This window comes from Ranitomeya imitator, chromosome 1, assembly GCF_032444005.1.
Source record: "Ranitomeya imitator isolate aRanImi1 chromosome 1, aRanImi1.pri, whole genome shotgun sequence".
NCBI classification, from domain to species: domain Eukaryota; kingdom Metazoa; phylum Chordata; class Amphibia; order Anura; family Dendrobatidae; genus Ranitomeya; species Ranitomeya imitator.
In genome coordinates, this window is record NC_091282.1 from 520,978,692 (window position 1) to 521,000,367 (window position 21,676).

Below are 21,676 nucleotides of genomic sequence, written 5' to 3' on the forward strand. Positions count from 1 at the left end.
CATGTGAGTGCTCCAGAGCTCAGTTAGGGTGACCAGCTTAGGATAGATGATGTGCCCTTAAGACCAGTAAATACTGGTCATGCGCCTTTAAGGCTAGGGGTTACTGGCCCTGAGCCTTTAAGACCAGGGAATACTGGTCTTGTGCCTTTTGTAAGATGACATACTGTTCATGTGCCTTTAAAAGCAGGGCATGCTGAAATCCAGGAGATAATGGTCATGTGCCCTTAAAACGAGGGTATGCTGGTCATTTGCGTTTAAGACCAGGGCGTACTGGTCCTGAGCCTTTAAGTCCAGGGCATAATGGTCACGTGCCTTAAAGACCAGGGCATACTGGTCGTGTGCCTTTAAAAGCCAGGGGATACTGGACATGAGCCTTTAAGACCAGGGCATACTGGTCATGTGCCTTGAAAACCAGGACGTACTAGTCATGTGCCTTTAAGACCAGGGCATACTGGTTATTGCGTTTAAGACCAGGGGATACTGGTCACGTGCCTTTAAGACCAGGGCATACTGGTCATGGCCTTGAAAAACCAGGATGTACTAGTCATGTGCCTTTAAGACCAGGGCATACTGGTTATAGCGTTTAAGACCAGGGGATACTGGTCACGTGCCTTTAAGACCAGGGCATACTGGTCATGTGCCTTTAAGACCAGGAAATACTGGTCACGTGCCTTTAAAACAAGGGCATACTGGTCATGTGCCTTTAAGACCAGGGTATACTGGTCATGTGCCTTTAAGACCAGGGTATACTGGACACGTGCCTTTAAGACCAGGAATACTGGTCATGAAAGGAATGTTGGAACAAGTGCCTTAAAGACCAGCAAAGCTGGTAATGTGCCTTTAAGAACAAGAATGCTGGTCATGCTCCTTTAAGACCAGGGATGCTGGTCATGTGCCTTTAAGACGAGGGCATACTTGCCATGTGCCTTTAAGACCAGTGCCTACTGGCCCTGTGCCTATAAGACCAGGGCATACTGGCCTGATTTAGTACTAAGGAAAAGGAGACCGGCTTCTGGCAGAGCAGAGAATGCTGGGGATGTGACCCTTTTAAAACTAGGGGACCCTTAAGACCAGGGAATGCTGGTCCTGGGTTTAATAAAAAGGCATGGAAAGCTGGGGATGCACCTATGGGCCCAGCGACTACCGGGCAGAGTATTAAATACCAGGGAATGAGTCACCAGGGAATGAGTCACCAGGGAATGAGTCACCAGGGAATGAGTCACCAGGGAATGAGTCATGAGAGCTTCATTGCTGGGAACTCACAGCTCTCTGTTTGCAAGCCTGCACACTGTACTATACATTCTGTAGTGTGCAGGAGCACCAGAGATTGCAGCCTTAAGTATATAAAAAAACAGGGAAAGCTAGTCCCTTAATGCTGCCGGGATGCGTGCCGGAAGGGGGGGGGGGGGGAAGATATTGGGGCGATTCACCTTACTCAGGTTCTGAGTCCCCCGTCTGGAATAGCGCTGACTTCAGCGCTGAAAAACCGCCGGCCGCAGCCCCCTCCAGAAGAAATAGGGACCGCAATGGAGGAGGAAGAAGATGGCCGCCGAGATCTCGTCTGGAACGAGAAGCGCCTGAATAGAGGGGCGGAGCCGCTAGAAGGGAGCAAGCGGTGGGCGGGGCTTCCCGGGATGCGGCCTAAACAGGGCCGAAGCCGGGGACTAAATTTATGGCTTCGGCCGGCGCGCACCCGCAGACTGAGGGGAAAAGTGCCGCGAAGCTCTGTGGGGACCCAGTCGCTATGGAGCCCTCCTCTGACCGCCGGAAAACCCAAATCTCACGGAGCACTTACCCCAATATGGAGGGGGTGGCAGATGCTGCAGGTAGGAGCTGTGCCCGGGTAGATAGGACGGTGTAGGGTTGGGGAGCCTCCATCCACCATCCCTGCAGAAGAGGGGTGGAGAGGAACCGTCCGCCTTCTTCCATCATCCGCTTTTTCAGTGGTGATGCAGTGGGGGCTGCTCGGACGCCACGCTGGAAGGTGCCTCTGTACAGCCGAGGGTAAAACCTGGTGGACAGGGCTGAATGTCCGGCAATAGGCCTGGCTGCAGAAGAGGATACTGAAGGTGAAACTCCAGTGCTCGTCTGATAAGGGAGGGGGGAGATCGGTGCCCTTGAAGGAGCCCATCGCCCCTAAAATCAGCTCAGGCAGTGGCTTCCCACGTCGCAGGAGAGGATACGGAGAGGTAAAACTCCCGTGCTCGCCTGTTGATGGTTCGAGGAGATCGGAACATGAAAGAATCCGTCGCCCCATTCGACCGTAGTAAAAAGTAAAAAACGGTAAAAAAGAGTTCTTTGGGTCTGAATAGCAGACCCGTCCGTGTGCCTCCTACGGACACTAAGCAAGAACTGGTTAGCTGGGAGCCAGCAGGAGGGTGTATACTGCAGGGGAGGAGCGAACTTTTTCTTTGTATTACTTAGTGTCAGCCTCCTGGTGGCAGCAGCATACACCCATGGTCTGTGTCCCCCAATGAAGCGAAGGAGAAAGGTTTTTCCCAATAGACGAGGTGGTAACCGAGTCAAACGACTCAAGTTAAGGGAAGCATTTTGGATTCATTACTTGCAGAGTATGGAACCCAAGGGGTTAAATAGAGAGTATGACATTATGAGCATCTAAGAATTTGCCTCTAATATATGTTTTCTTTTTTACAGTTCACACAATTGCACAACTGATCATCTCATCAGTAGGGTATGGAGATCTACTAATTTTTATCTTATACTTTTAGGTTCATTTTATTTTTATTTTTCATTTTTATTTTTTATTTTTCCTTTTGTTGTATTATATCTCATCATCTCCCATTCATTTTTTATTTTTGTATTTTTTATCATATATTTTATGCTTTATTTTTCTTTTTTTGCCATATTTTATTTACATTTTTACTTTCTTTCCTTAATGTTACCCTGGTTTTTCTTTAATAATTTTTCTTTTATATTCCTTTCTGCCAGCGTTGTGTTTTATTTAACATGTTGTTACGTATTTACTCATTATTGTTTTTCTTATTCTAGCCACGGATTTCTGTGTTTATCCCTGTTTAGGACCTGCACACGTCTTCACAGTTTCCACTTTGAGATACTTCCTTGCGCTCCACCGTATAGCTCCACCCACCTTCATGCGTCCAGCGCACTTGCTTATGCTCTTCTGGAGGGACGGTGTTTGCGTTCCATCTGTGCGCTCCACGTCATGACAGGCACTGAGCGCGACATGCGCAGTTTGGATGATCGGACTTTACACCTACCCACGTCACTTCCGCTGTTTTAGGTGCACAGGTCATTGTTTTTTTTCGGCACTCCTTCACTGGCCACTATATTTAAGCCTCTTTCACCGGCCTCTGTACAGCGCTATTACCTACAGGAAGTTTTTCCTTTTCCTCACGCTGACTATTCTTGAGTCCTTCCACGCTGCAGCAATCCGGTAAGCACTCGTACAGCTCCTTCTTAATGCACACTTTTAGTCCTTCTGGACTTTCTTTTTGTGCGGCTTTCGTGTTATGCCGTTTTTGATATGTGACTTCTTACCCATTTGAGCTCATGCCATATTTTTTTACTTATTTTTTGTACTCATATTTTTTGTACTTATATCTTTCTGCATTTTTTGCCTTTTTATTTTCATTTTTATTCTTATTTTTTGCTTTTTATTTTTTATTTTACTCCATAGAACCCTGCCACATGTTTGGCTTTTTGCTTTTTATCTCCATGGAACTAGAGATACTTTATATTTCTATTTTAGGATTTGTTGAGACACTGTTCACATTGCAGGTGTGATGTTATATCCTCTATGTTATTCCTGTGATAGCATCAATTACAGCTGTTTTTGATTACTATGTACTAGTTTACATCTACATATATCCCTGGGAACCTAGAAGCGCTCTTTTCATAGAATTGATGGACGTGACCCCTTATACTATTTTTGTTGTAATGCCATACTATTCTATATGCTATGTGTGAAAATGTATATACATATATATCTCTCTAATTTACGCCCCTCTGTTTTGCATGTATCTTTTTTGAACGTTGTATATACAGAGATGAATATTTCTATCTAGTTTTAGGCGTATATGTACATACTGTTTGACCTTATTATTTTGTTTTGTTTTTTTCAATCCTAGTCTGATGAAGGTCTAAGTTTCAGACCGAAACGTTACAAAGTGGGATTGCATTTGAATAAATCTTATTTGCATACTTCTATGAGTGCCGGAGTTTTTTGAATTATACTTATTTTGTCTGTGACCTATAAGGCCCTGCCTAATAGAAAGGCAAACTTTGGGGCCATTATTAGGACCCAAATGGTTATGTTCGAATAAAACTTCTTAGGGGTTATACAAACATCCACGATCAGAGTCATCTCCGATCTTATCTGTTGCAGCAACACCCTGGCTGTCTGCTACAGCCACGATTTTCCTGCTGAAGGAGTGTCTCTCATTTTCTTTGGGCACCAACAGTGAATTACTGGACTTTTGGGGACTCCTGCAAGCATCCTATTATGCCACTAGGTATTTAGAGGATATAAAGGGTTTTCCAGGCACAAAGATTATTCAAGCACTACAAAGCCTATCAGAAATTAGGAAACTTCATAATTTTGCTCCGTTCCTGAGCTGTCAGGCCATGTGCACACGTACAGTATTTTTCGCTATAAAAACACGAAAACCGCTTACATATGCCTCCTATTATTTACAATATATTCCGCATTTCTTGTGCAAATATTGCCTTTTTTTCCGTGAAAAAAAAAAAAAAAAAATCGCATCGCGGAAAAAAAAGCAACATGTTCATTAAATTTGCGGAATTGCGGTGACTCCGCACACCTAGGAATGCATTGATCTGCTTACTTTCCGCATGGGGCTGTGCACACCATGCGGGAAGTAAGCAGATTATGTGCGGTTGGTACCCAGGGTGGAGGAGAGGAGACTTTCCTCCATGGACTGGGCACCATGTAATTGGTTAAAAAAAAGAATTAAAATAAAAAACAGTGATATACTCACCTTCGATGTCTTCCTGCCTCTCAGCGGTGCATGCTGCCGCTTCCATTCCTATAGATGCTCTGTGTGAAGGACCTGCGATGACGTCGCCGTCTTGTGATTGGTCGCACGACCGCGACGTCATCGAAGGTCCTGCACACACACACACACCATCCATAGGAACGGACGCCGCTGAGGAGATCGGCTGTCTGCAGGTGAGTATAACCATTTTTTTTTATTTTATTATTTTTAAACATTCTATCTTTTACTATTGATAATGCATAGGCAGCATCTATAGTAAAAACTTGGTCACACTTGTCAAACACTATGTTTGACAAGTGTGACCAACCTGTCAGTCAGTTTTCCAAGCGATGCTACAGATCGCTTGGAAAACTTTAGCATTCTGCAAGCTAATTACGCTTGCAAAATGCTAAGAAAACCGGGGGAAAAAAACGCAAAAAAAAAAAAAAAAAAAAATGCGGATTTCTTGCAGAAAATTTCCGGTTTTCTTCAGGAAATTTCTGCAAGAAATCCTGATGGGTGCACATACCCTCATAGTCCTGTGACCTGAAGCTCCTTACTTCCTGCTCTGTGATCAGACTGCAGATTTCCTGTCTGTACTTGATCTGCAGAGAATTCCGAACAGTGATGTCATGGTAGCCAGAGAGCCTCAGCAAGTTTACAGTGACTGATGATGTGCACAAAGAGTGAGTGCACAGAGCAAGTAATCTTATCATTTTGTGATTTTAGCCAGAGGTGATGGAACTGGTTGTTCCAGACTGCTAGATTACATCAGTTGTAAGTTGTGTGTCTATGGTTAAGTTGCAAGCAGCATAGTACAAAGAATAGCAGGTTTACCCAGAATCCTTTGCAGTAGGAGGAGCTATGCAAATCATCTCTTTCCACCCCAGTCTAATCCACAGCGCTTGGAACCGCCAAGCGTGCAATGCTGCGGATTAGTTTCTAAATTTACACAGCCAACCAATTCCTACCTGTGGACACGTGTTTCGGGCTTTAGGCCCTCATCAGCACAGGGTTGGAATTGGTTGGCTGTATGGAGTGGGGCTCGGTGAGCAAGCGATACATATATGCTAGCCACCTTAGGGAGAGACCCAAGTTGGGCTAAATGTAGCGGGACGAAAGAGACCGAAAAGCCCTCTACTTAAAGGAAATACATAGTGGATGCTTTCCTGAAACGGAAAGTACTTGCAAGCAGCATAGTACAAAGAATAGCAGGTTATTCTTTGTACTATTGTACTATTGTATTACTTTGTACTATTGTACTATTCTTTGTACTATGCTGCTTGCAAGTACTTTCCGTTTCAGGAAAGCATCCACTATGTATTTCCTTTAAGTAGAGGGCTTTCCGATCTCTTTCGTCCCGCTACATTTAGCCCAACTTGGGTCTCTCCCTAAGGTGGCTAGCATGTATGTATCGCTTGCTCACCGAGCCCCACTCCATACAGCCAACCAATTCCAGCCCTGTGCTGATGAGGGCCTAAAGCCCGAAACACGTGTCCACAGGTAGGAATTGGTTGGCTGTGTAAATTTAGAAACTAATCCGCAGCATTGCACGCTTGGCGGATCCAAGCGCTGTGGATTAGACTGGGGTGGAAAGAGATAATTTGCATAGCTCCGCCTACTGCAAAGGATTCTGGGTAAACCTGCTATTCTTTGTATTATGCTGCTTGCAAGTACTTTCCGTTTCAGGAAAGCATCCACTATGTATTTCCTTTGAGTAGAGGGCTTTTCGGTCTCTTTCGTCCCGCTACATTTAGCCCAACTTGGGTAGACTCTCCCTAAGGTGGCTAGCATATATGTATGGTTAAGTTTTAATTCGAAACAATAAAAGTTATATTTTATAAGTTTTTCAAAAAAATTCCCTCTTTTCTTTACTATTGCGGTGAAATGCAAACCAAAAAAAAAAAAAAAAAAGTGCATTTCCACAATGGTTTCTTTTTTACTATGTTCACTATATGGTAAAACTGGCCTGCCTTATGATTCTCCAGGTCATTACGAGTTTGAAGATACCAAACATGTTTAGGTTCTTTTTCATTTAAATAGCGAAAAAAAATCCAGAGATTTTATTGATACCATTTTGGTGCAGATACGATCTTTTGATCGTCCATTATTGCATTTTAATGCAATGTTGCAGCGACCAAAAAAAGGACGTAATTCTGGCATTTTGACTTTTTTTCTCATTATGCCGTTTACCGATCGTATTAATTCTTTTAATATGTTGATAGATTGGGCAATTCTGAAAGAGGTGATACCAAATATGTATTTTTTCATAAAAAAAAAAAAAAAAAAAAAAAAATTTTTGTTATTTCGTAATAGTGTGTCAGAGGCTGCAAAATGTGAAGAAAAAAAAATTGTAGAAGTTTTTTTTTTTTAATTTAATTGATTTTCAAAGTTCGGAAAAAGTGCGAATTTCGGTGTTGCCGGTCTTTACATTTCTCCCCATAACTCAGGATAGAAAAAGATAGAGAAATAAAATAAACACCATTCTACTCAGAACTGTACAGACTTTCACCAGATATGTCACAAGAGTATCTTTGATAATATTTTACCTATGCGAACGCAAAATTTTAACGCATTTCCGAAAAAAGCGTTAAATTGCAAAATTTCAAAAACTGCACATGTGCCTGCTATGCACCTAGCCACATCTGTACCAAAATACAAGCTGGGATCATATTTTAAAAAATAAAACTGTTAGAGTGTCAATTTGAAAATCTCCAATTCAGATCTGTTGAGCCTGTGGTGTAACAGTGTGGGGTCTCTATTTACCCAATAATCCATTATTTTTAGATATTACTGTATTATTTTATTATGTTACAGCTTAGAAGCAGAAGAGGGCGGACAGTGATTGCAGAGCAGATGACCGTCCGGCAGCTCGGGCCTCCACAGACCGTATTCACACCAAATCTTATCACCAGGCAACTCCTCAAATGGAGGGAGAAAAATATTCTCAACATCCAGTTCATGTATTGTCAGAACCAGGACTACGAAGAGGAGGAGGAGAGTTTGTTATAACATCAGTTACAGGAAGCAGAAAGGGGACTCCACAATACCGCACTGTCATCCCATGTGGTGAAACAGTAATAAAAACAAGGGTTTTTTCATTCAGCAAAGAGAGTGACGTCCATGACGTGGTAGAAGGCGGCACAAGAACGGCAATGGATAACAGAACTGGTGATGTGACCTGTGAATATGATCGGCGCTGGTGGCGGCTACTGGACTCTCCAAAGATTGTGAAAATGAAGATGTAGAAGTGACTTTTCTGCAGCTTCTGGTCCAGCGCTGTCCTTTGTGTATCCAAGAAAACCAGACATTGTAAAAGTTACAAAAATCAGATATTGACTCTGGTGGAGCCGAGCTCCATGACCGGCCGCACATACTCCGACACAGAAGGAAACGGCCATTGCTAGTAAGCGCTTATGGACAAGATGACATTTCACCCACTAGAAGGGACACATTGATGATAAAAGGCCAGTGTAAAAACCTACTATTAATTGTTTGATTAGTTCATATTTTATAGAACGAGGATTTAACTACTGTACTATTCTTCTTAAACACTTCATACATGACAGGTTTAGTGATATAGTAGAAAAAAATTGTTACATGTATAAATAGGTGGTAAAAATATTGGTTCTTTTAATCTTGTTTTTAACATAATTATTATTATTTATTTATACAGCACCATTGATTCCATGGTGCTGTACATGAGAAGGGGTTACACACAAATTACAGATATCACTTACAGTAAGCAAACTAACAATGACAGACTGATACAGAGGGGCGAGGACCCTGCCCTTGCGGGCTTACATTCTACAATGTAAAAGCATGTTCTATTTTAATAGGATGAATGTATGGGTGGATGGATGGGGTGGGAGGAGAGAATGGGATATTAATTTTATTACCATTATTCATTTTTATAGCGCCATTTATTCCATGGCGCTTTACACGTGAAAGGGGCAATTATAGACAAGTACAATAAACATGAGCAAAACAAGGCACACACAAGTACAGAAGGGGAAAGGACCCTGCCCACGAGGGCTCACAGTCTGCAGGGGATGGGTGAGCATACACTAGGAGAGGGTAGTGCAGGTTGTGCGGTGGTTCAGTAGGTGGAGGATCACTGCAGGTTGTAGGCTTGTCGGAAGAGGTGAGTCTTCAGGTTCTTTTTGAAGGTTTCTATGGTAGGTGAGAGTCTGATGTGTTGTGGTAGAGGGTTCCAGAGTATGGGGGAAGCACGAGAGAAATCTTGTATGCGATTGTGGGAAGAAGAGATGAGAGGGGAGTAGAGGAGGAGATCTTGTGAGGATCGGAGGTTGCGTGTAAGTAAGTACCGGGAGACCATGTCACAGATGTATGGAGGAGACTGGTTGTGGATGGCTTTGTATATCATAGTAAGGGTTTTGAACTGGAGCCTCTGGGCGATAGAAAGCCAGTGAAGGGCTTGACATAGGAGAAAGGCTGGGGAATAGCGGGGAGACAGGTGTATTAGTCGGGCAGCAGAGTGTAGGATGGATTGGAGAGGTGAATTTATTTTACAGAGAATATAAAGCAGGGTGTATACACATTACATGGGGTACAGAGCAGTGTGTGCACAAATATGTATTATATAAATATACCCTGCAATATACCCACAGATGTGCAGGCTGGTTATAAATGTATTTGGGAAAGCAAGATATTAAGTGAAGTGGTTAACTATGGCAGTTCATTCACATGAAAGACTTGTAAAACAGTGGACACCCCCTTTATATATCCTATTATAGCTCTCTACTGACGTTTATGGATAGAGGACAGAGAGGAGTATTCTGCACAGTGAAGGACAAGAGGATCGTGCTTCATTATCTAAGTGATTGAGCTCATTTTAGTGCTTGATTCACTGTGAGAGCGTTGTATAATGATTTATGTTCTGCTGCTCCTTATGTCTGCGTGCTACATAGGGAAAGAAACGCACCAATTCATGTCTCTGTGTGCAGTGTGTATAGAAGGCATCAAAACTAGTGATGAGCGAGTATACTCGCCGCTCTGGGTTTCCCGAGCACGCTCGGGTGGTCTCTGAGTATTTGTAACTGCTTGGGAGATTTAGTTCTTGTCGACATGCAGCTGCACGATTCACGGCCGCCGGACAGCGCGAGCACATGTGGGGGTTGCCTGGTTGCTAGGGATCCCCACATGTATTCAGACAGTCCAGCAGCCGTAAATCATGCAGCTGCAAGTCGACAAAATCAATCTCCGAGCACCAACAAATAGCCGGGAGACCACCCGAGCGTACTCGGGAAAACCCGAGCAACAAGTACACTCGCTCATCACTACTCAGAGAAGCTTGTCTCCATCCACGAGCTAAAAAGACAACTGAAAGTTAGAGAAAGAGCATGCCAAGGAGAAAACTGGTGATTTTCGCCCAGAATACAAGTCCTAAAACAGTCAGTGATATTCCTCATATTATGCACAAGAACATAACTTCTGAAAAAAAAGTAAACCGAAAAGGTAAGCTTTAAAGTCTGTGTGACATTGTCTCATGGCAATGTAAATGCATGCTTTAAATACAAGTATGTATGCAAGATCCCCTGCAAACATATGATTAAGATCAGACTGTATGTAGAAAATCATACTTGAGGATATGATCACCTTTTTTCTTTTGGCTTGTTCAATGCATTCAGGTTGAAAATGCTGAGCAAGTTGTGTTGATGATGATTAAGATGTATTTATTCTGGCACTTCAGTATTTGTTTTTTGTGTTTCTTTATTGTTGCATATAAATGTTGAATGCAATAAGTTGTAATTTGAAAAGAAAAAAGGAAGAAACTCACAAACAAAATCAGATGATTCAAGGCTTAAAAAAAAAAAATACAAAGTTGAATCCCTGTACAAATATAAACAAGAACACAAGTAACACATGCATGTTTTCACAATTTAAAACATAAGCTTTTTTCACAATTGCGCATCAAAATTTTGAATTTGATTTCTCCAAAACAAAATATAAAGAAACAGTCTTGTGACATATCAAATGAAAGCCGGCACCGTTCTGAGAACAATGATGCCTCTCCCACCTCTATATCTTAATTCTAGCCCGAGATATGATAAAAAATGTTAAGCCATACCAGGCCAAAATCCGCGCTTTTTTTTTAAACTTTAGAAATCTGTAAAAATTAACTAAAGTTGTACTTCACAAAAACAAAAAATAAAAAAAATCTAAAGATGTCAGGTAAAAAAAAAAATCATATTTGGATCACTTGATATAGAATAACCCAAATACAGATGTTGCTGCATTCAAAAAAGTCCAATCTATCGAAATATAAAAATAATTAACGCAATCGGTAAACACCGTAAATGGAAAAAATAAATAAATATTACATAAATTAACTTTTTTTTGGTAGCTGTAATACCACAAATATGCAATCAATGCGTCACATCTATCCCAAATAGTGTCAAAAACTTCATGTCATCCTGCCAAAAATAGCCTGTGACAAAGCTCCATCCACCAAAAAATTAAAACGTGTAGGGTCTGAAAAAAACTACACAAAACCCCAAATGTTTTTTTTTGTGCAAACTTCTGTGTTTTTTAAGAAAAAAAAGAAAATGCGCATTTGGCATCACTATAAATTGTATTGATGAGCAGAATCATATTGCGAGGTCATTTTTACCAAATGTACACTTTAAAAACAATTCCCAAAAATCAATGTAATGGCAGAATTGCGTCCCCCCCCAATCAATTTCTCCCCACTTGACATTTTTTCCTGTTTTCCAGGACACCATGTGGTAAAATTAATGATTCAAAAGTACAACTCGTCCCACAAAAAAAAAAAATAAAGCCCTCATATGTCAATGTGGACAGAAAAATAAGAGGTATGGCTCTGGGAAAAAGGCGGGGGAACAAAATAAAATCGTCCACGTAATAAAGGGGTTTAAGAGATAAGAGATATTTGGCATACAGAATTATATGCCATAAATGTCTGATAGATGGGAGTCCCACTGGCTTCAAACTATCAGAACTGAGGTTATTTGGACCGGAAAAGACCATGCATGTAGTGCTCTCTAATGAGAATAAGAGAATTGTGAACTCAAACTGCAGTGGAGAAAAACACACTTTTTCACCTCACCAACTCCTTTATTGAGGGTCAAGAGACAACATTCTCTGCATATAGCCACACTGCTAAAACATCAGTACTTTGTTCGGGTATGCAAAGCATGTCAAGGGTGCTTGAGTGACATGTTCGAGTCCCCATTTTTTGCGGCTGTTAGACAGTCACAAAACATGCGGCCACGGAGACTCGAACATGTCACCCGAGCACCCTAGGCAAACTCGAGTAACAAGCAATGGCGCTCTTCACTACTTCCTTACTTTAACACTAAGTGCCACTACTCATCTCTCGGACACGGAATCAACATGTAAGCAGCCACTAGACAAGCCTGTTTGTGCCCTGATGGTCGGCATTAAGGGCCGCAGGTTGAACAAGAATATGGCATGAAAAGAAACTAAACATGTTTCTGTACCTGCAATTTCAAATAAAGTTTCATGTCGCCCCAATGAGAATTGTGCGGGTTTTTCTTTAAAATATACTTGAGCACAGGTTCCCTTTTATCCATATCACAGTCTTTCAGCAAATACTCTTTTTTCGCTTCAGTCCTTGTTATGAGTTTATGTTTTTCTTCTGTATCTCTAAAAAAAAATAAATAAATAAATTAAAAAAAATTACCTTCCAAATACAGAAGGCATTCAGAATCTGCAAAAGATACACTTTGGCGCTCATTAATTACTGCTGGTGTTTTGCATACCACTCTTAATAAACGCGGAACGTATGACAGAAATTTTTTTTCCATTTCCAACGTAACCTTACGCCACTTTTGTGATGGAAACCATGAGGAATTGGACAGATGAGCCTTGCCAAGCCCCTTCTGACCCCAGCTCCACCCACCTTGGCTTATAAACCCCAGAGACAGAAATTTTGGGTACCGTATATAAGACGAGTTTTTCAGCACATTTTTTTGTGCTGAAAAAACCCCCTCGGCTTATACACGAGTCATCGTCCCAGGTAATGGTGGGGCAGGGGGAGCGGCGGAGCAGCAGGTCACAGGATGCAGGAGTCGGCGGCTGCAACTAAAGCCTGTGCCAGCTGCTAAAGATAAATGAATATTCACTGTACTGGCAATGAATATTCATTTATCTTATAGCGCACACAGAGTTGCAGCCACAGCCGCCAGCTTCTAGCAGCTGCCGAGCTCTAACGGGTGCCTGCTCATTAAGGTAATGAATATTCACCTCTCTCCACTCCCTTAGGCTGGAGAGAGGTGAATATTCATTACCTTAATGACAGGGGACACGTGATCGCCCAGCCGCAGGAGCTGCTGGAAGACGCAACGAGATGTTGCAAGTGTGCGCAGGGAAGGCAAATAGGATTTTTTTTTATGCTTTTCTCATGCGGGGCATACATACAATGAAGGGAATAAGGAGCCATGCAGGCAAGGATGGGAATAAGGAGCCATGCAGACAAGGATGGGAATAAGGAGCCATACAGACAAGGATGGGAATAAGGAGCCATACAGACAAGGATGGGAATAAGGAGCCATGGAGACAAGGATGGGAATAAGGAGCCATGCAGACAAGGATGGGAATAAGGAGCCATGCAGACAAGGATGGGAATAAGGAGCCATGCAGACAAGGATGGGAATAAGGAGCCATGCAGACAAGGATGGGAATAAGGAGCCATGCAGACAAGGATGGGAATAAGGAGCCATGTATACAAGGATGGGAATAAGGAGCCATGCAGACAAGGATGGGAATAAGGAGCCATGCAGACAAGGATGGGAATAAGGAGCCATGCAGACAAGGATGGGAATAAGGAGCCATGCAGACAAGGATGGGAATAAGGAGCCATGCAGACAAGGATGGGAATAAGGAGCCATGCAGACAAGGATGGGGATAAGGAGCCATGCAGACAAGGATGGGGATAAGGAGCCATGCATACAAGGATGGGGATAAGGAGCCATGCAGACAAGGATGGGAATAAGGAGCCATGCAGACAAGGATGGGGATAAGGAGCCATGCATACAAGGATGGGGATAAGGAGCCATGCATACAAGGATGGGAATAAGGAGACATGCATACAAGGATGGGGATAAGGAGCCATGTATACAAGGATGGGAATAAGGAGCCATGCAGGCAAGGATGGGAAGAAGGAGCCATGCAGACAAGGATGGGAATAAGGAGCCATGCAGACAAGGATGGGAATAAGGAGCCATGCATACAAGGATGGGAATAAGGAGCCATGCAGACAAGGATGGGGATAAGGAGCCATGCATACAAGGATGGGGATAAGGAGCCATGCAGGCAAGGATGGGAATAAGGAGCCATGCAGGCAAGGATGGGGATGAGGAATCATGCATACCAGAATAAGGATTAGAGGACAATATATACCCGGCTTATACCCGAGTCAATGCGTTTTCCCAGTTTTTTTAGGCAAAATTAGGTGCCTCAGCTTATACACAAATATGTACAGTAACTTACGAGTTGGAAAATAGTGATGAGCTTGCTTGTTTTGATAAGGTGTTAACCGAGCACGCTCATGTCCTAATTGAGTATTTTCGGCGTGCTCGGAAAAAAAATGCTGTTTGTTAGGCAATCCCTGCATGTGTTGAGGCTGTTGAACAGCTGTGCGACATGCTGCCACTGCGGCTCGATCATTTTTTTTAACACGCCAAAAATACTCGATCAGGACACGAGCGTGCTCAGTTAACACCTTATTATTGACAAACTTGATGAAAACTCCTTGATGAATCCCGGCTTCAGTATTGCTTTCCTGCCATTTTTGTTGTAGGCCTTATGTAATCTTTTAAACTTATGAAAAATGTATTGTTTATGAGTTAAATGTACCTCAAAATGCTGCCGCTGACAAATACAATGCATCCTGAAAAAAACAAACCCTCATACTAGGTTGCCGAAAAAAGGATTGTCATAAGAGGCCAAAACCTGCCTTAAAGGGGTTGTCGGCTAGTCACTATATGACCACAGACTTGAGAATTTCTCACATCGTGCTGTGAGGATTCTGTGGGGCGGCGGGAAAGGTGGTCATGTGGCTGCAAGAATGTGATATACATATTACCGGGAACAATCTGACCAGATGGGTACGGCCTCGCTTAATGCCAAATGTATTGCACGAGGCCAGAAACAGTCTAGTTGGATTGTGGCCAGGAGTATGCATATTGCATATTAGCACTCACATGACACTGCTCCAGGAGCGGACAGCAAGCAGTGTGGCGATGTGAGGATTCACAATCTGCACTGACAGAGTGACTGCAAACTTATACGGTAGTTTAACCCCTTAGTGACAGAGCCAATTTGGTACTTAATGACCGGGCCAATTTTTACAATTCTGACCACTGTCACTTTATGAGGTTATAACTCTGGAACGCTTCAACGGATCCCGCTGATTCTGAGATTGTTGTTTCTTGACATATTGTACTTCATGTTAGTGGTAACAATTCTTTGATATTACTTGCAATCATTTATGAAAAAAACGGAAATATGGCGAAAATTTTTTAAATTTTGCAATTTTCAAATTTTGTATTTTTATGCCCTTAAATCAGAGAGATAGGTCACGAAAAATAGTTAATAAATAACATTTCGCACATGTCTACTTTACATCAGCACAATTTTCGAAACAAAATTTTTTTTTGTTAGGGAGTTATAAGGGTTAAGAGTTGACCAGCAATTTCTCATTTTTACAAACACCATTTTTTTTTTTTTAGGGACCACATCACATTTGAAGTCATTTTGAGGGGTCTATATGATAGAAAATAACGAAGTGTGACACCAATCTAAAAACTACACCCCTCAAGGTTCTCAAAACCACATTCAAGAAGTTTATTAACCCTTTACGTACTTCACAGGAACTGAAACAATGTGGAAGGAAAAAAATGAACATTTAACTTTTTTTTGCAAACATTTTAATTCAGAACCATTTTTTTTTTTTATTTTCACAAGTGTAAAAACAGAAATGTAACAAATTTTGTTATGCAATTTCTCCTGAATACCCCATATGTGGGGGTAAACCACTTTTTGGGCGCACCGCAGAACTTGGAAGTGAAGGAGCGCCGTTTGACTTTTTCAATGCAGAATTGGCTGGAATTGAGATCGGACGCCGTGTCACGTTTAGAGAGCCCCTGATGTGCCTAAACAGTGGAAACCCCCCACAAGTGACACCATTTTGGAAACTAGACCCCTTAAGGAACTTATCTAGATGTGTGGCGAGCACTTTGAACCCCCAAGAGCTTCACAGAAGTTTATAACGTAGAGCCGTGAAAATAAAAAATATTTTTTTTCCACAAAAAAGATTTTTTTAGCCCCCAAGTTTTTATTTTCACAAGGGTAACAAGAGAAATCGGACCCCAAAAGTTGTTGTCCAATTTGTCCTGAGTATGCTGGTACTCCATATGTGGGGGTAAACCACTGTTTGGGTGCCCGGCAGAGCTCGAAAGGAAGGAGCGCCGTTTTGGAATGCAGACTTTGATAGAATGATCTGCTGGCGTTATGTTGCGCTTGCAGAGCCCCTGATGTACCTAAACAGTAGAAACCCTCCACAAGTGACCCCATTTTGGAAACTAGACCCCCCAAGGAACTTATCTAGATGTGTGGTGAGAACTTTGAATGCCCAAGTGCTTCACAGAAGTTTAGAATGCAGAGTCGTGAAAATAAAAAATATATTTTTTTTCCACAAAAAAAGATATTGTAGCCCCCAAGTTTTTATTTTCACAAGGGTAACAGGAGAAATTGGACCACAATAGTTGTTGTCCAATTTATCCCGAGTACACTGATGTGCCATATGTGGGGGTAAACCACTGTTTGGGGGCACGGCAGAGCTCAGAAGGGAGGGAGCACCATTTGACTTTTTGAGCGCAAAATTGGCTGTCGTGTTTGGAGACCCCATGATGTACCTAAACAGTGGAAACCCTCCAATTCGAGCTCCAACCCTAACCCCAACACACCCCTAACCATAATCCTAATCACTAACCCTAACGATAATCACAACCCTTACCCCAAAACAACCCTAATGTCAACCCTAACCATAACCCTAATCAAAACCGTAAATCCAACACACCCCTAATCCTAATCTCAACCCTAACCTCCAACCTAACCCTAATCCCAATACACCCCTAATCACAACCCTAACCTTAACCCTAATCCCAAACCTAACCCTAATTCCAAGCGTAACCCTAATGCCAACCCTAACCCTAATACCAACCCTAATCCAAACCCTAACCCTAATCCCAACTCTAACCCTAACTTTAGCCCCAACCCTAACCCTAAGGCTACTTTCACACTTGCGTCGTTTGGCATCCGTCGCAATCCGTCATTTTGGACAAGAAACGGATCCTGCAAATGTGCCCGCAGGATGCGGTTTTTGCCCATAGACTTGTATTGCCGACGGATCGTGACGGATGGCCACACGTCGCGTCCATCGTGCACTGGATCAGTTGTGTTTTGGCGGACCGTCGGCACAAAAAAACGTTCAATGTAACGTTTTTTTGTACGTCGCGTCCGCCATTTCTGACCACGCATGCGTGGCCATAACTCCGCCCCCTCCTCCCTAGGACATAGATTGGGCAGCGGATGCGTTGAAAAACTACATCCGCTGCCCACGTTGTGCACAATTTTCACAACGTGCGTCGGTATGTCGGGCCGACGCATTGCAACGGCCCCGTACCGACGCAAGTGTGAAAGAAGCCTAACCCTAAATTTAGCCCCAACCCTAACCCTAAATTTAGCCCCAACCCTAACCCTAAATTTAGCCCCAACCCTAACCCTAAATTTAGCCCCAACCCTAGCCCTAACCCTAATTTTAGCCCCAACTGCTCTTCTCATGCCGGCCAGCAGATGGCGACATTTTCTTTTGCCATGAAGACGCCAGCGGCCAGGAGGAGCAGCAGGAGGACCCAGGGACACCGGTAAGTATGGAAGGGTCCCCGAATCCCTCTATTTCTCTGTCCTCTGATGTGCGATCACATCAGAGGACAGAGAATTACACATTACTTTTTTTTTTTTTTTTTTGCGGTCGCCGGTAAACAGTTAATTACCGGCGATCGCAAAACAGGGGTCAGTAAAAACGACCCCGATCATGTTCTTTGGGGTCTCAGCTACCCCGGCAGCCGAGACCCCAAAGATTCTCCCGGTGCCGGCCGGCGGGCGCACTGCGCCCGCCATTTTTTTGCTGGAAAAAGATGGCGGCGCCCATCGGGAACCACGAGGAGCACCGGGGGAGATAGGCAAGTATTGGGGGGGCTACCTGGGACCCCATTTCTCTGTCCTCTGATGTGCGATCACATCGGAGGACAGAGAAATTAAAAAGAAATCACTTTTTTTGTTGTTTTTTTTTTTTGCGATCGCCGGTAAACGGTTAATTACCGGCGATCGCAAAAGCGGGGGTCGGTAAAAACCGATCCGAATCATGTTCTCTGGGGTCTCGGCTACCCCCGGCAGCCGAGACCCCGGAGAAAATCGGACTCTGGGAGGCGCTATTTACTTTTTCCACAGCGCCGTTAATTAACGGCACTGTGGTTTAAGTACCCTTAGCAGCCGCTGTTAAAAGGCGTATCGGCGGGGTTAAGACCGGACAACCAATTTAAAGTGGCTGTCTCAAGCTGCTAAATTGGTGAAATTGCAAAGTGCTTGTGAAAACATGCAATTTACCCATTATTAAAAATCCTCTCATCGAGAATGGATAGATTTTAATTTTATAGCGTACAGCTCATCGCCTAGGTCACTGGGGTCCCAGTGTGGGTCGTTACCTAGGGTAGGGAGCATGCGGCACAAGCAGGTTCTATGCTTCTCAGTCTGCTCATGCCGCATCGCGGGGTCCGACCAGCCTCAGCCCCCCTGGTCTGGTCTCATGCTGCAGAGCCAAAGCTACCTCTGCTATCAGCCTGGGAAAGCACAGTTCGAACCAGCGGTGTGACCGTTGCAAATCATCTCGAGACAACTACTTTAAAGGGACACTGTCACCTGAATTTGGAGGGAACAATCTTCAGCCATGGAGGCGGGGTTTTTGATTCACCCTTTCCTTAGCCGCTGGCTGCATGATGGCTGCAATATTGGATTTAAGTTCATTCTCTGTCCTCCATAGTACACGCCTGCGCAAGGGAAGATTGCCTTGTGCAGGCATGTACTACGGAGGACAGAGAATGAACTTCAATCCAATATTGCAGCCAGCGGGTAAGGAAAGGGTGAATCAAAAACCCAAAAACCCCGCCTCCATGGCTGAAGATGGTTCCCTCCAAATTCAGGTGACAGTGTCCCTTTAATTGGTTTAAACAGTGGTGTACAACATTTCCACCATTTACTAAGCACAAGCTGGATTCAGCTGTATTACTTGCTATCTGTTTAGAACTTGAACTCACTCATTATTAACTGAAGTCAATACTTTAAAGTCATTTAGTAGTGAGAGAGAGAGAGAGAGAGAGAGAGAGAGAGAGAGAGAGAGAGAGAGAGAGAGAGAGAGAGAGAGAGAGAGAGAGAGAGAGAGATCCAGTAATAAATTATATATTTTTTTATTTTTCAGCTATTCAAAAATTAAAAAGTATTTTCAGAATGAGATACAAAACAAAAAAACAAAAGATAAAGAAAAAAAACCTAAGAATCTTAATTTACCTGCATCCATCACAAACCGCTAAATCAAAGTGATTGGTTAAGTATGAATCCATAAAATCTTTGCCACACTCCTCACATATTAGATAGTCGAATTCCAGTACAGGACCTAAAGAAACAAAGGACGTTTAGCTTTAGCCCAAATGGCTTCAGATCTCTTACCAGATTTACAATTACAGTTAAAGGAAGTGAATGCTTGTCAGACATTTAATGTGTTTATAGCCACTTTATGAACCAACGCTACTCGATTCATATGTTTCTGCAAGTGCAGAATTGAACAATGTCATTATTGGTAAACATGAAATAAAGGGGTTGACCAGTTAAAAAGGGGACTGGCTTTGCTACTAACATTAGCCAGTCCTTCACACATAGCACTGATGAAGTGACAGTATTGGAAACATTGTCTTTTGGAAGCAAAAGCTGGCTGGAGGAGACAACTGGATGATGAATGTCACAAAATCCCAGCGCATTTTAGGAAGGCAAGAGACACCCAAGTGTCACCATTTACATCAGCGTGGTCTGCGTGCTAGACGACCTGCAAGGGTACCTGACCACACCACCAGGCACAGTTATCGTCTTGCATGAGCCAGGGAGCATCTACGCTGAACGAGGGACCAGTGGGCCTCAGTGCTGTTCACTGATGAAAGTCGATTCACGCTGAGCAGAAATGATGGCCGCCAACGACATTGGAGATGTCAAGAAGAGTGCTATGAATCCATTACGGTTCTCACCACACGAGCCTTTGGTGGTCATGTTAGTGTGGGCAGGTATGTCTAGGCAACACAGAACTGCCCTACACCTTGTGAATGGTACAGTCACAAGCACCTACTATTTGATTAAAATAATTAATCCAGTCATTGTGCCTCCGCATGAACAATACAGGCCTAATTTCATCTTCATGGACAATGCTCCAGCTCACTGAGGTCAGATCATTAGAGAACGACCGTTGGAGACTGGGGTACCTCAAATGGAGAGGCCTGCACTCTCTCCAGACATAAATCCAATAGCAAACCTATGGGATCATCTAAGTCACCTTATATAGGGTCGTAACTCTGTACCCCAGAACCTCAGTGACCTGAGGAGTAAGAACTGTCAATCAAATGCAGCTGCCATAAAAAGATCTGGAATGGGGTGGAGATGGACTGGTCTGATCTTCAGCTATGGTCCTCCGACTAGGCAGAATAGGGAGGATATCCCGGCAGGAGACTAACGGAGCTGGATGATCGTATAACCACCCACAACGCCTCTGTGACCCAGATGAGTAGAAGCGTTTGATACAGCATTGAACTATGGGGTGTTTTTGGACAGTTTTTTTAAACCTGCTCTGGTGGTCCCCTGTTTTTCGCTGGGATGTCTCTGTGCTGATGTGGGCCACTGTCCTATTGAGAACATCATACATCTGGGAGTCATTTGACTTTTGAGAAACTTTTGGACTTGCAGAACTACATGTTTTTCTTAAAGCATAAATGTAGGATGGAGTGGCCCGCTGATATTTTGTGGATAAACCAGACATTGGTATTTTTACCCATTGGGGTGTGACTTTGTACTATTCCCTCTTAGGGACTTTTTTGTCTGCTGGCAAACAACAAATTTGTGTTTTTTTTGCTGTGTTTATTTTTTTGATTTTTTCTATTCTAATTTGTGTATTTTTTTGATTTTTTATATTTTTTTCATTTTTTCTGGGGTAGTGATATCTGGTACGTCTCTTCTAGGGAATATAGGGTTTATTTAGGGCTACTAGGGCCAGTCGTCGAGGAGCGGGGGCGCCTACCACAGAAACTTAGGGTGCCAACCTCCGCTGTCAGGTAGGGACCAGGAATAGGGCACCTGACAGGGCAAGGTAGTTCGCATTTGGCTTTCATGAGCTGCATTTTTTTAAATACCTATGTTTCACATATTGGAACAAACAGTTTTTAGCTTTAATTATTAAAAGTTATATTTTAAGGATCCTTGTTGTGTTTGGTTTTTTGGTTGTTTCTAGGATCCTGAAATTAATTGGTTTGAGTGGTTCCTTTTTTCCTCCGACTAGGCACTAAGGCATTTTAAAGAAAATCAAGGATATCTAAGCTACT

The 21,676-nt window shown here is 43.0% G+C and overlaps 1 protein-coding gene across 2 annotated transcripts in view; it reads right to left on the minus strand.

The window, feature by feature from the left end:
• Positions 1-21,676, minus strand: part of XPA (XPA, DNA damage recognition and repair factor) — a 62,575-nt gene that overhangs the window by 18,181 nt on the left and 22,718 nt on the right. For both annotated transcript variants that reach the window (XM_069766810.1, XM_069766819.1), the window contains 2 exons: positions 19,608-19,713; positions 12,461-12,626 (listed from right to left, as the gene is read on the minus strand). In XM_069766810.1, the coding sequence (XP_069622911.1) occupies positions 12,461-12,626; positions 19,608-19,713 (272 nt within the window). The remainder of the gene's footprint in view (positions 1-12,460; positions 12,627-19,607; positions 19,714-21,676) is intronic.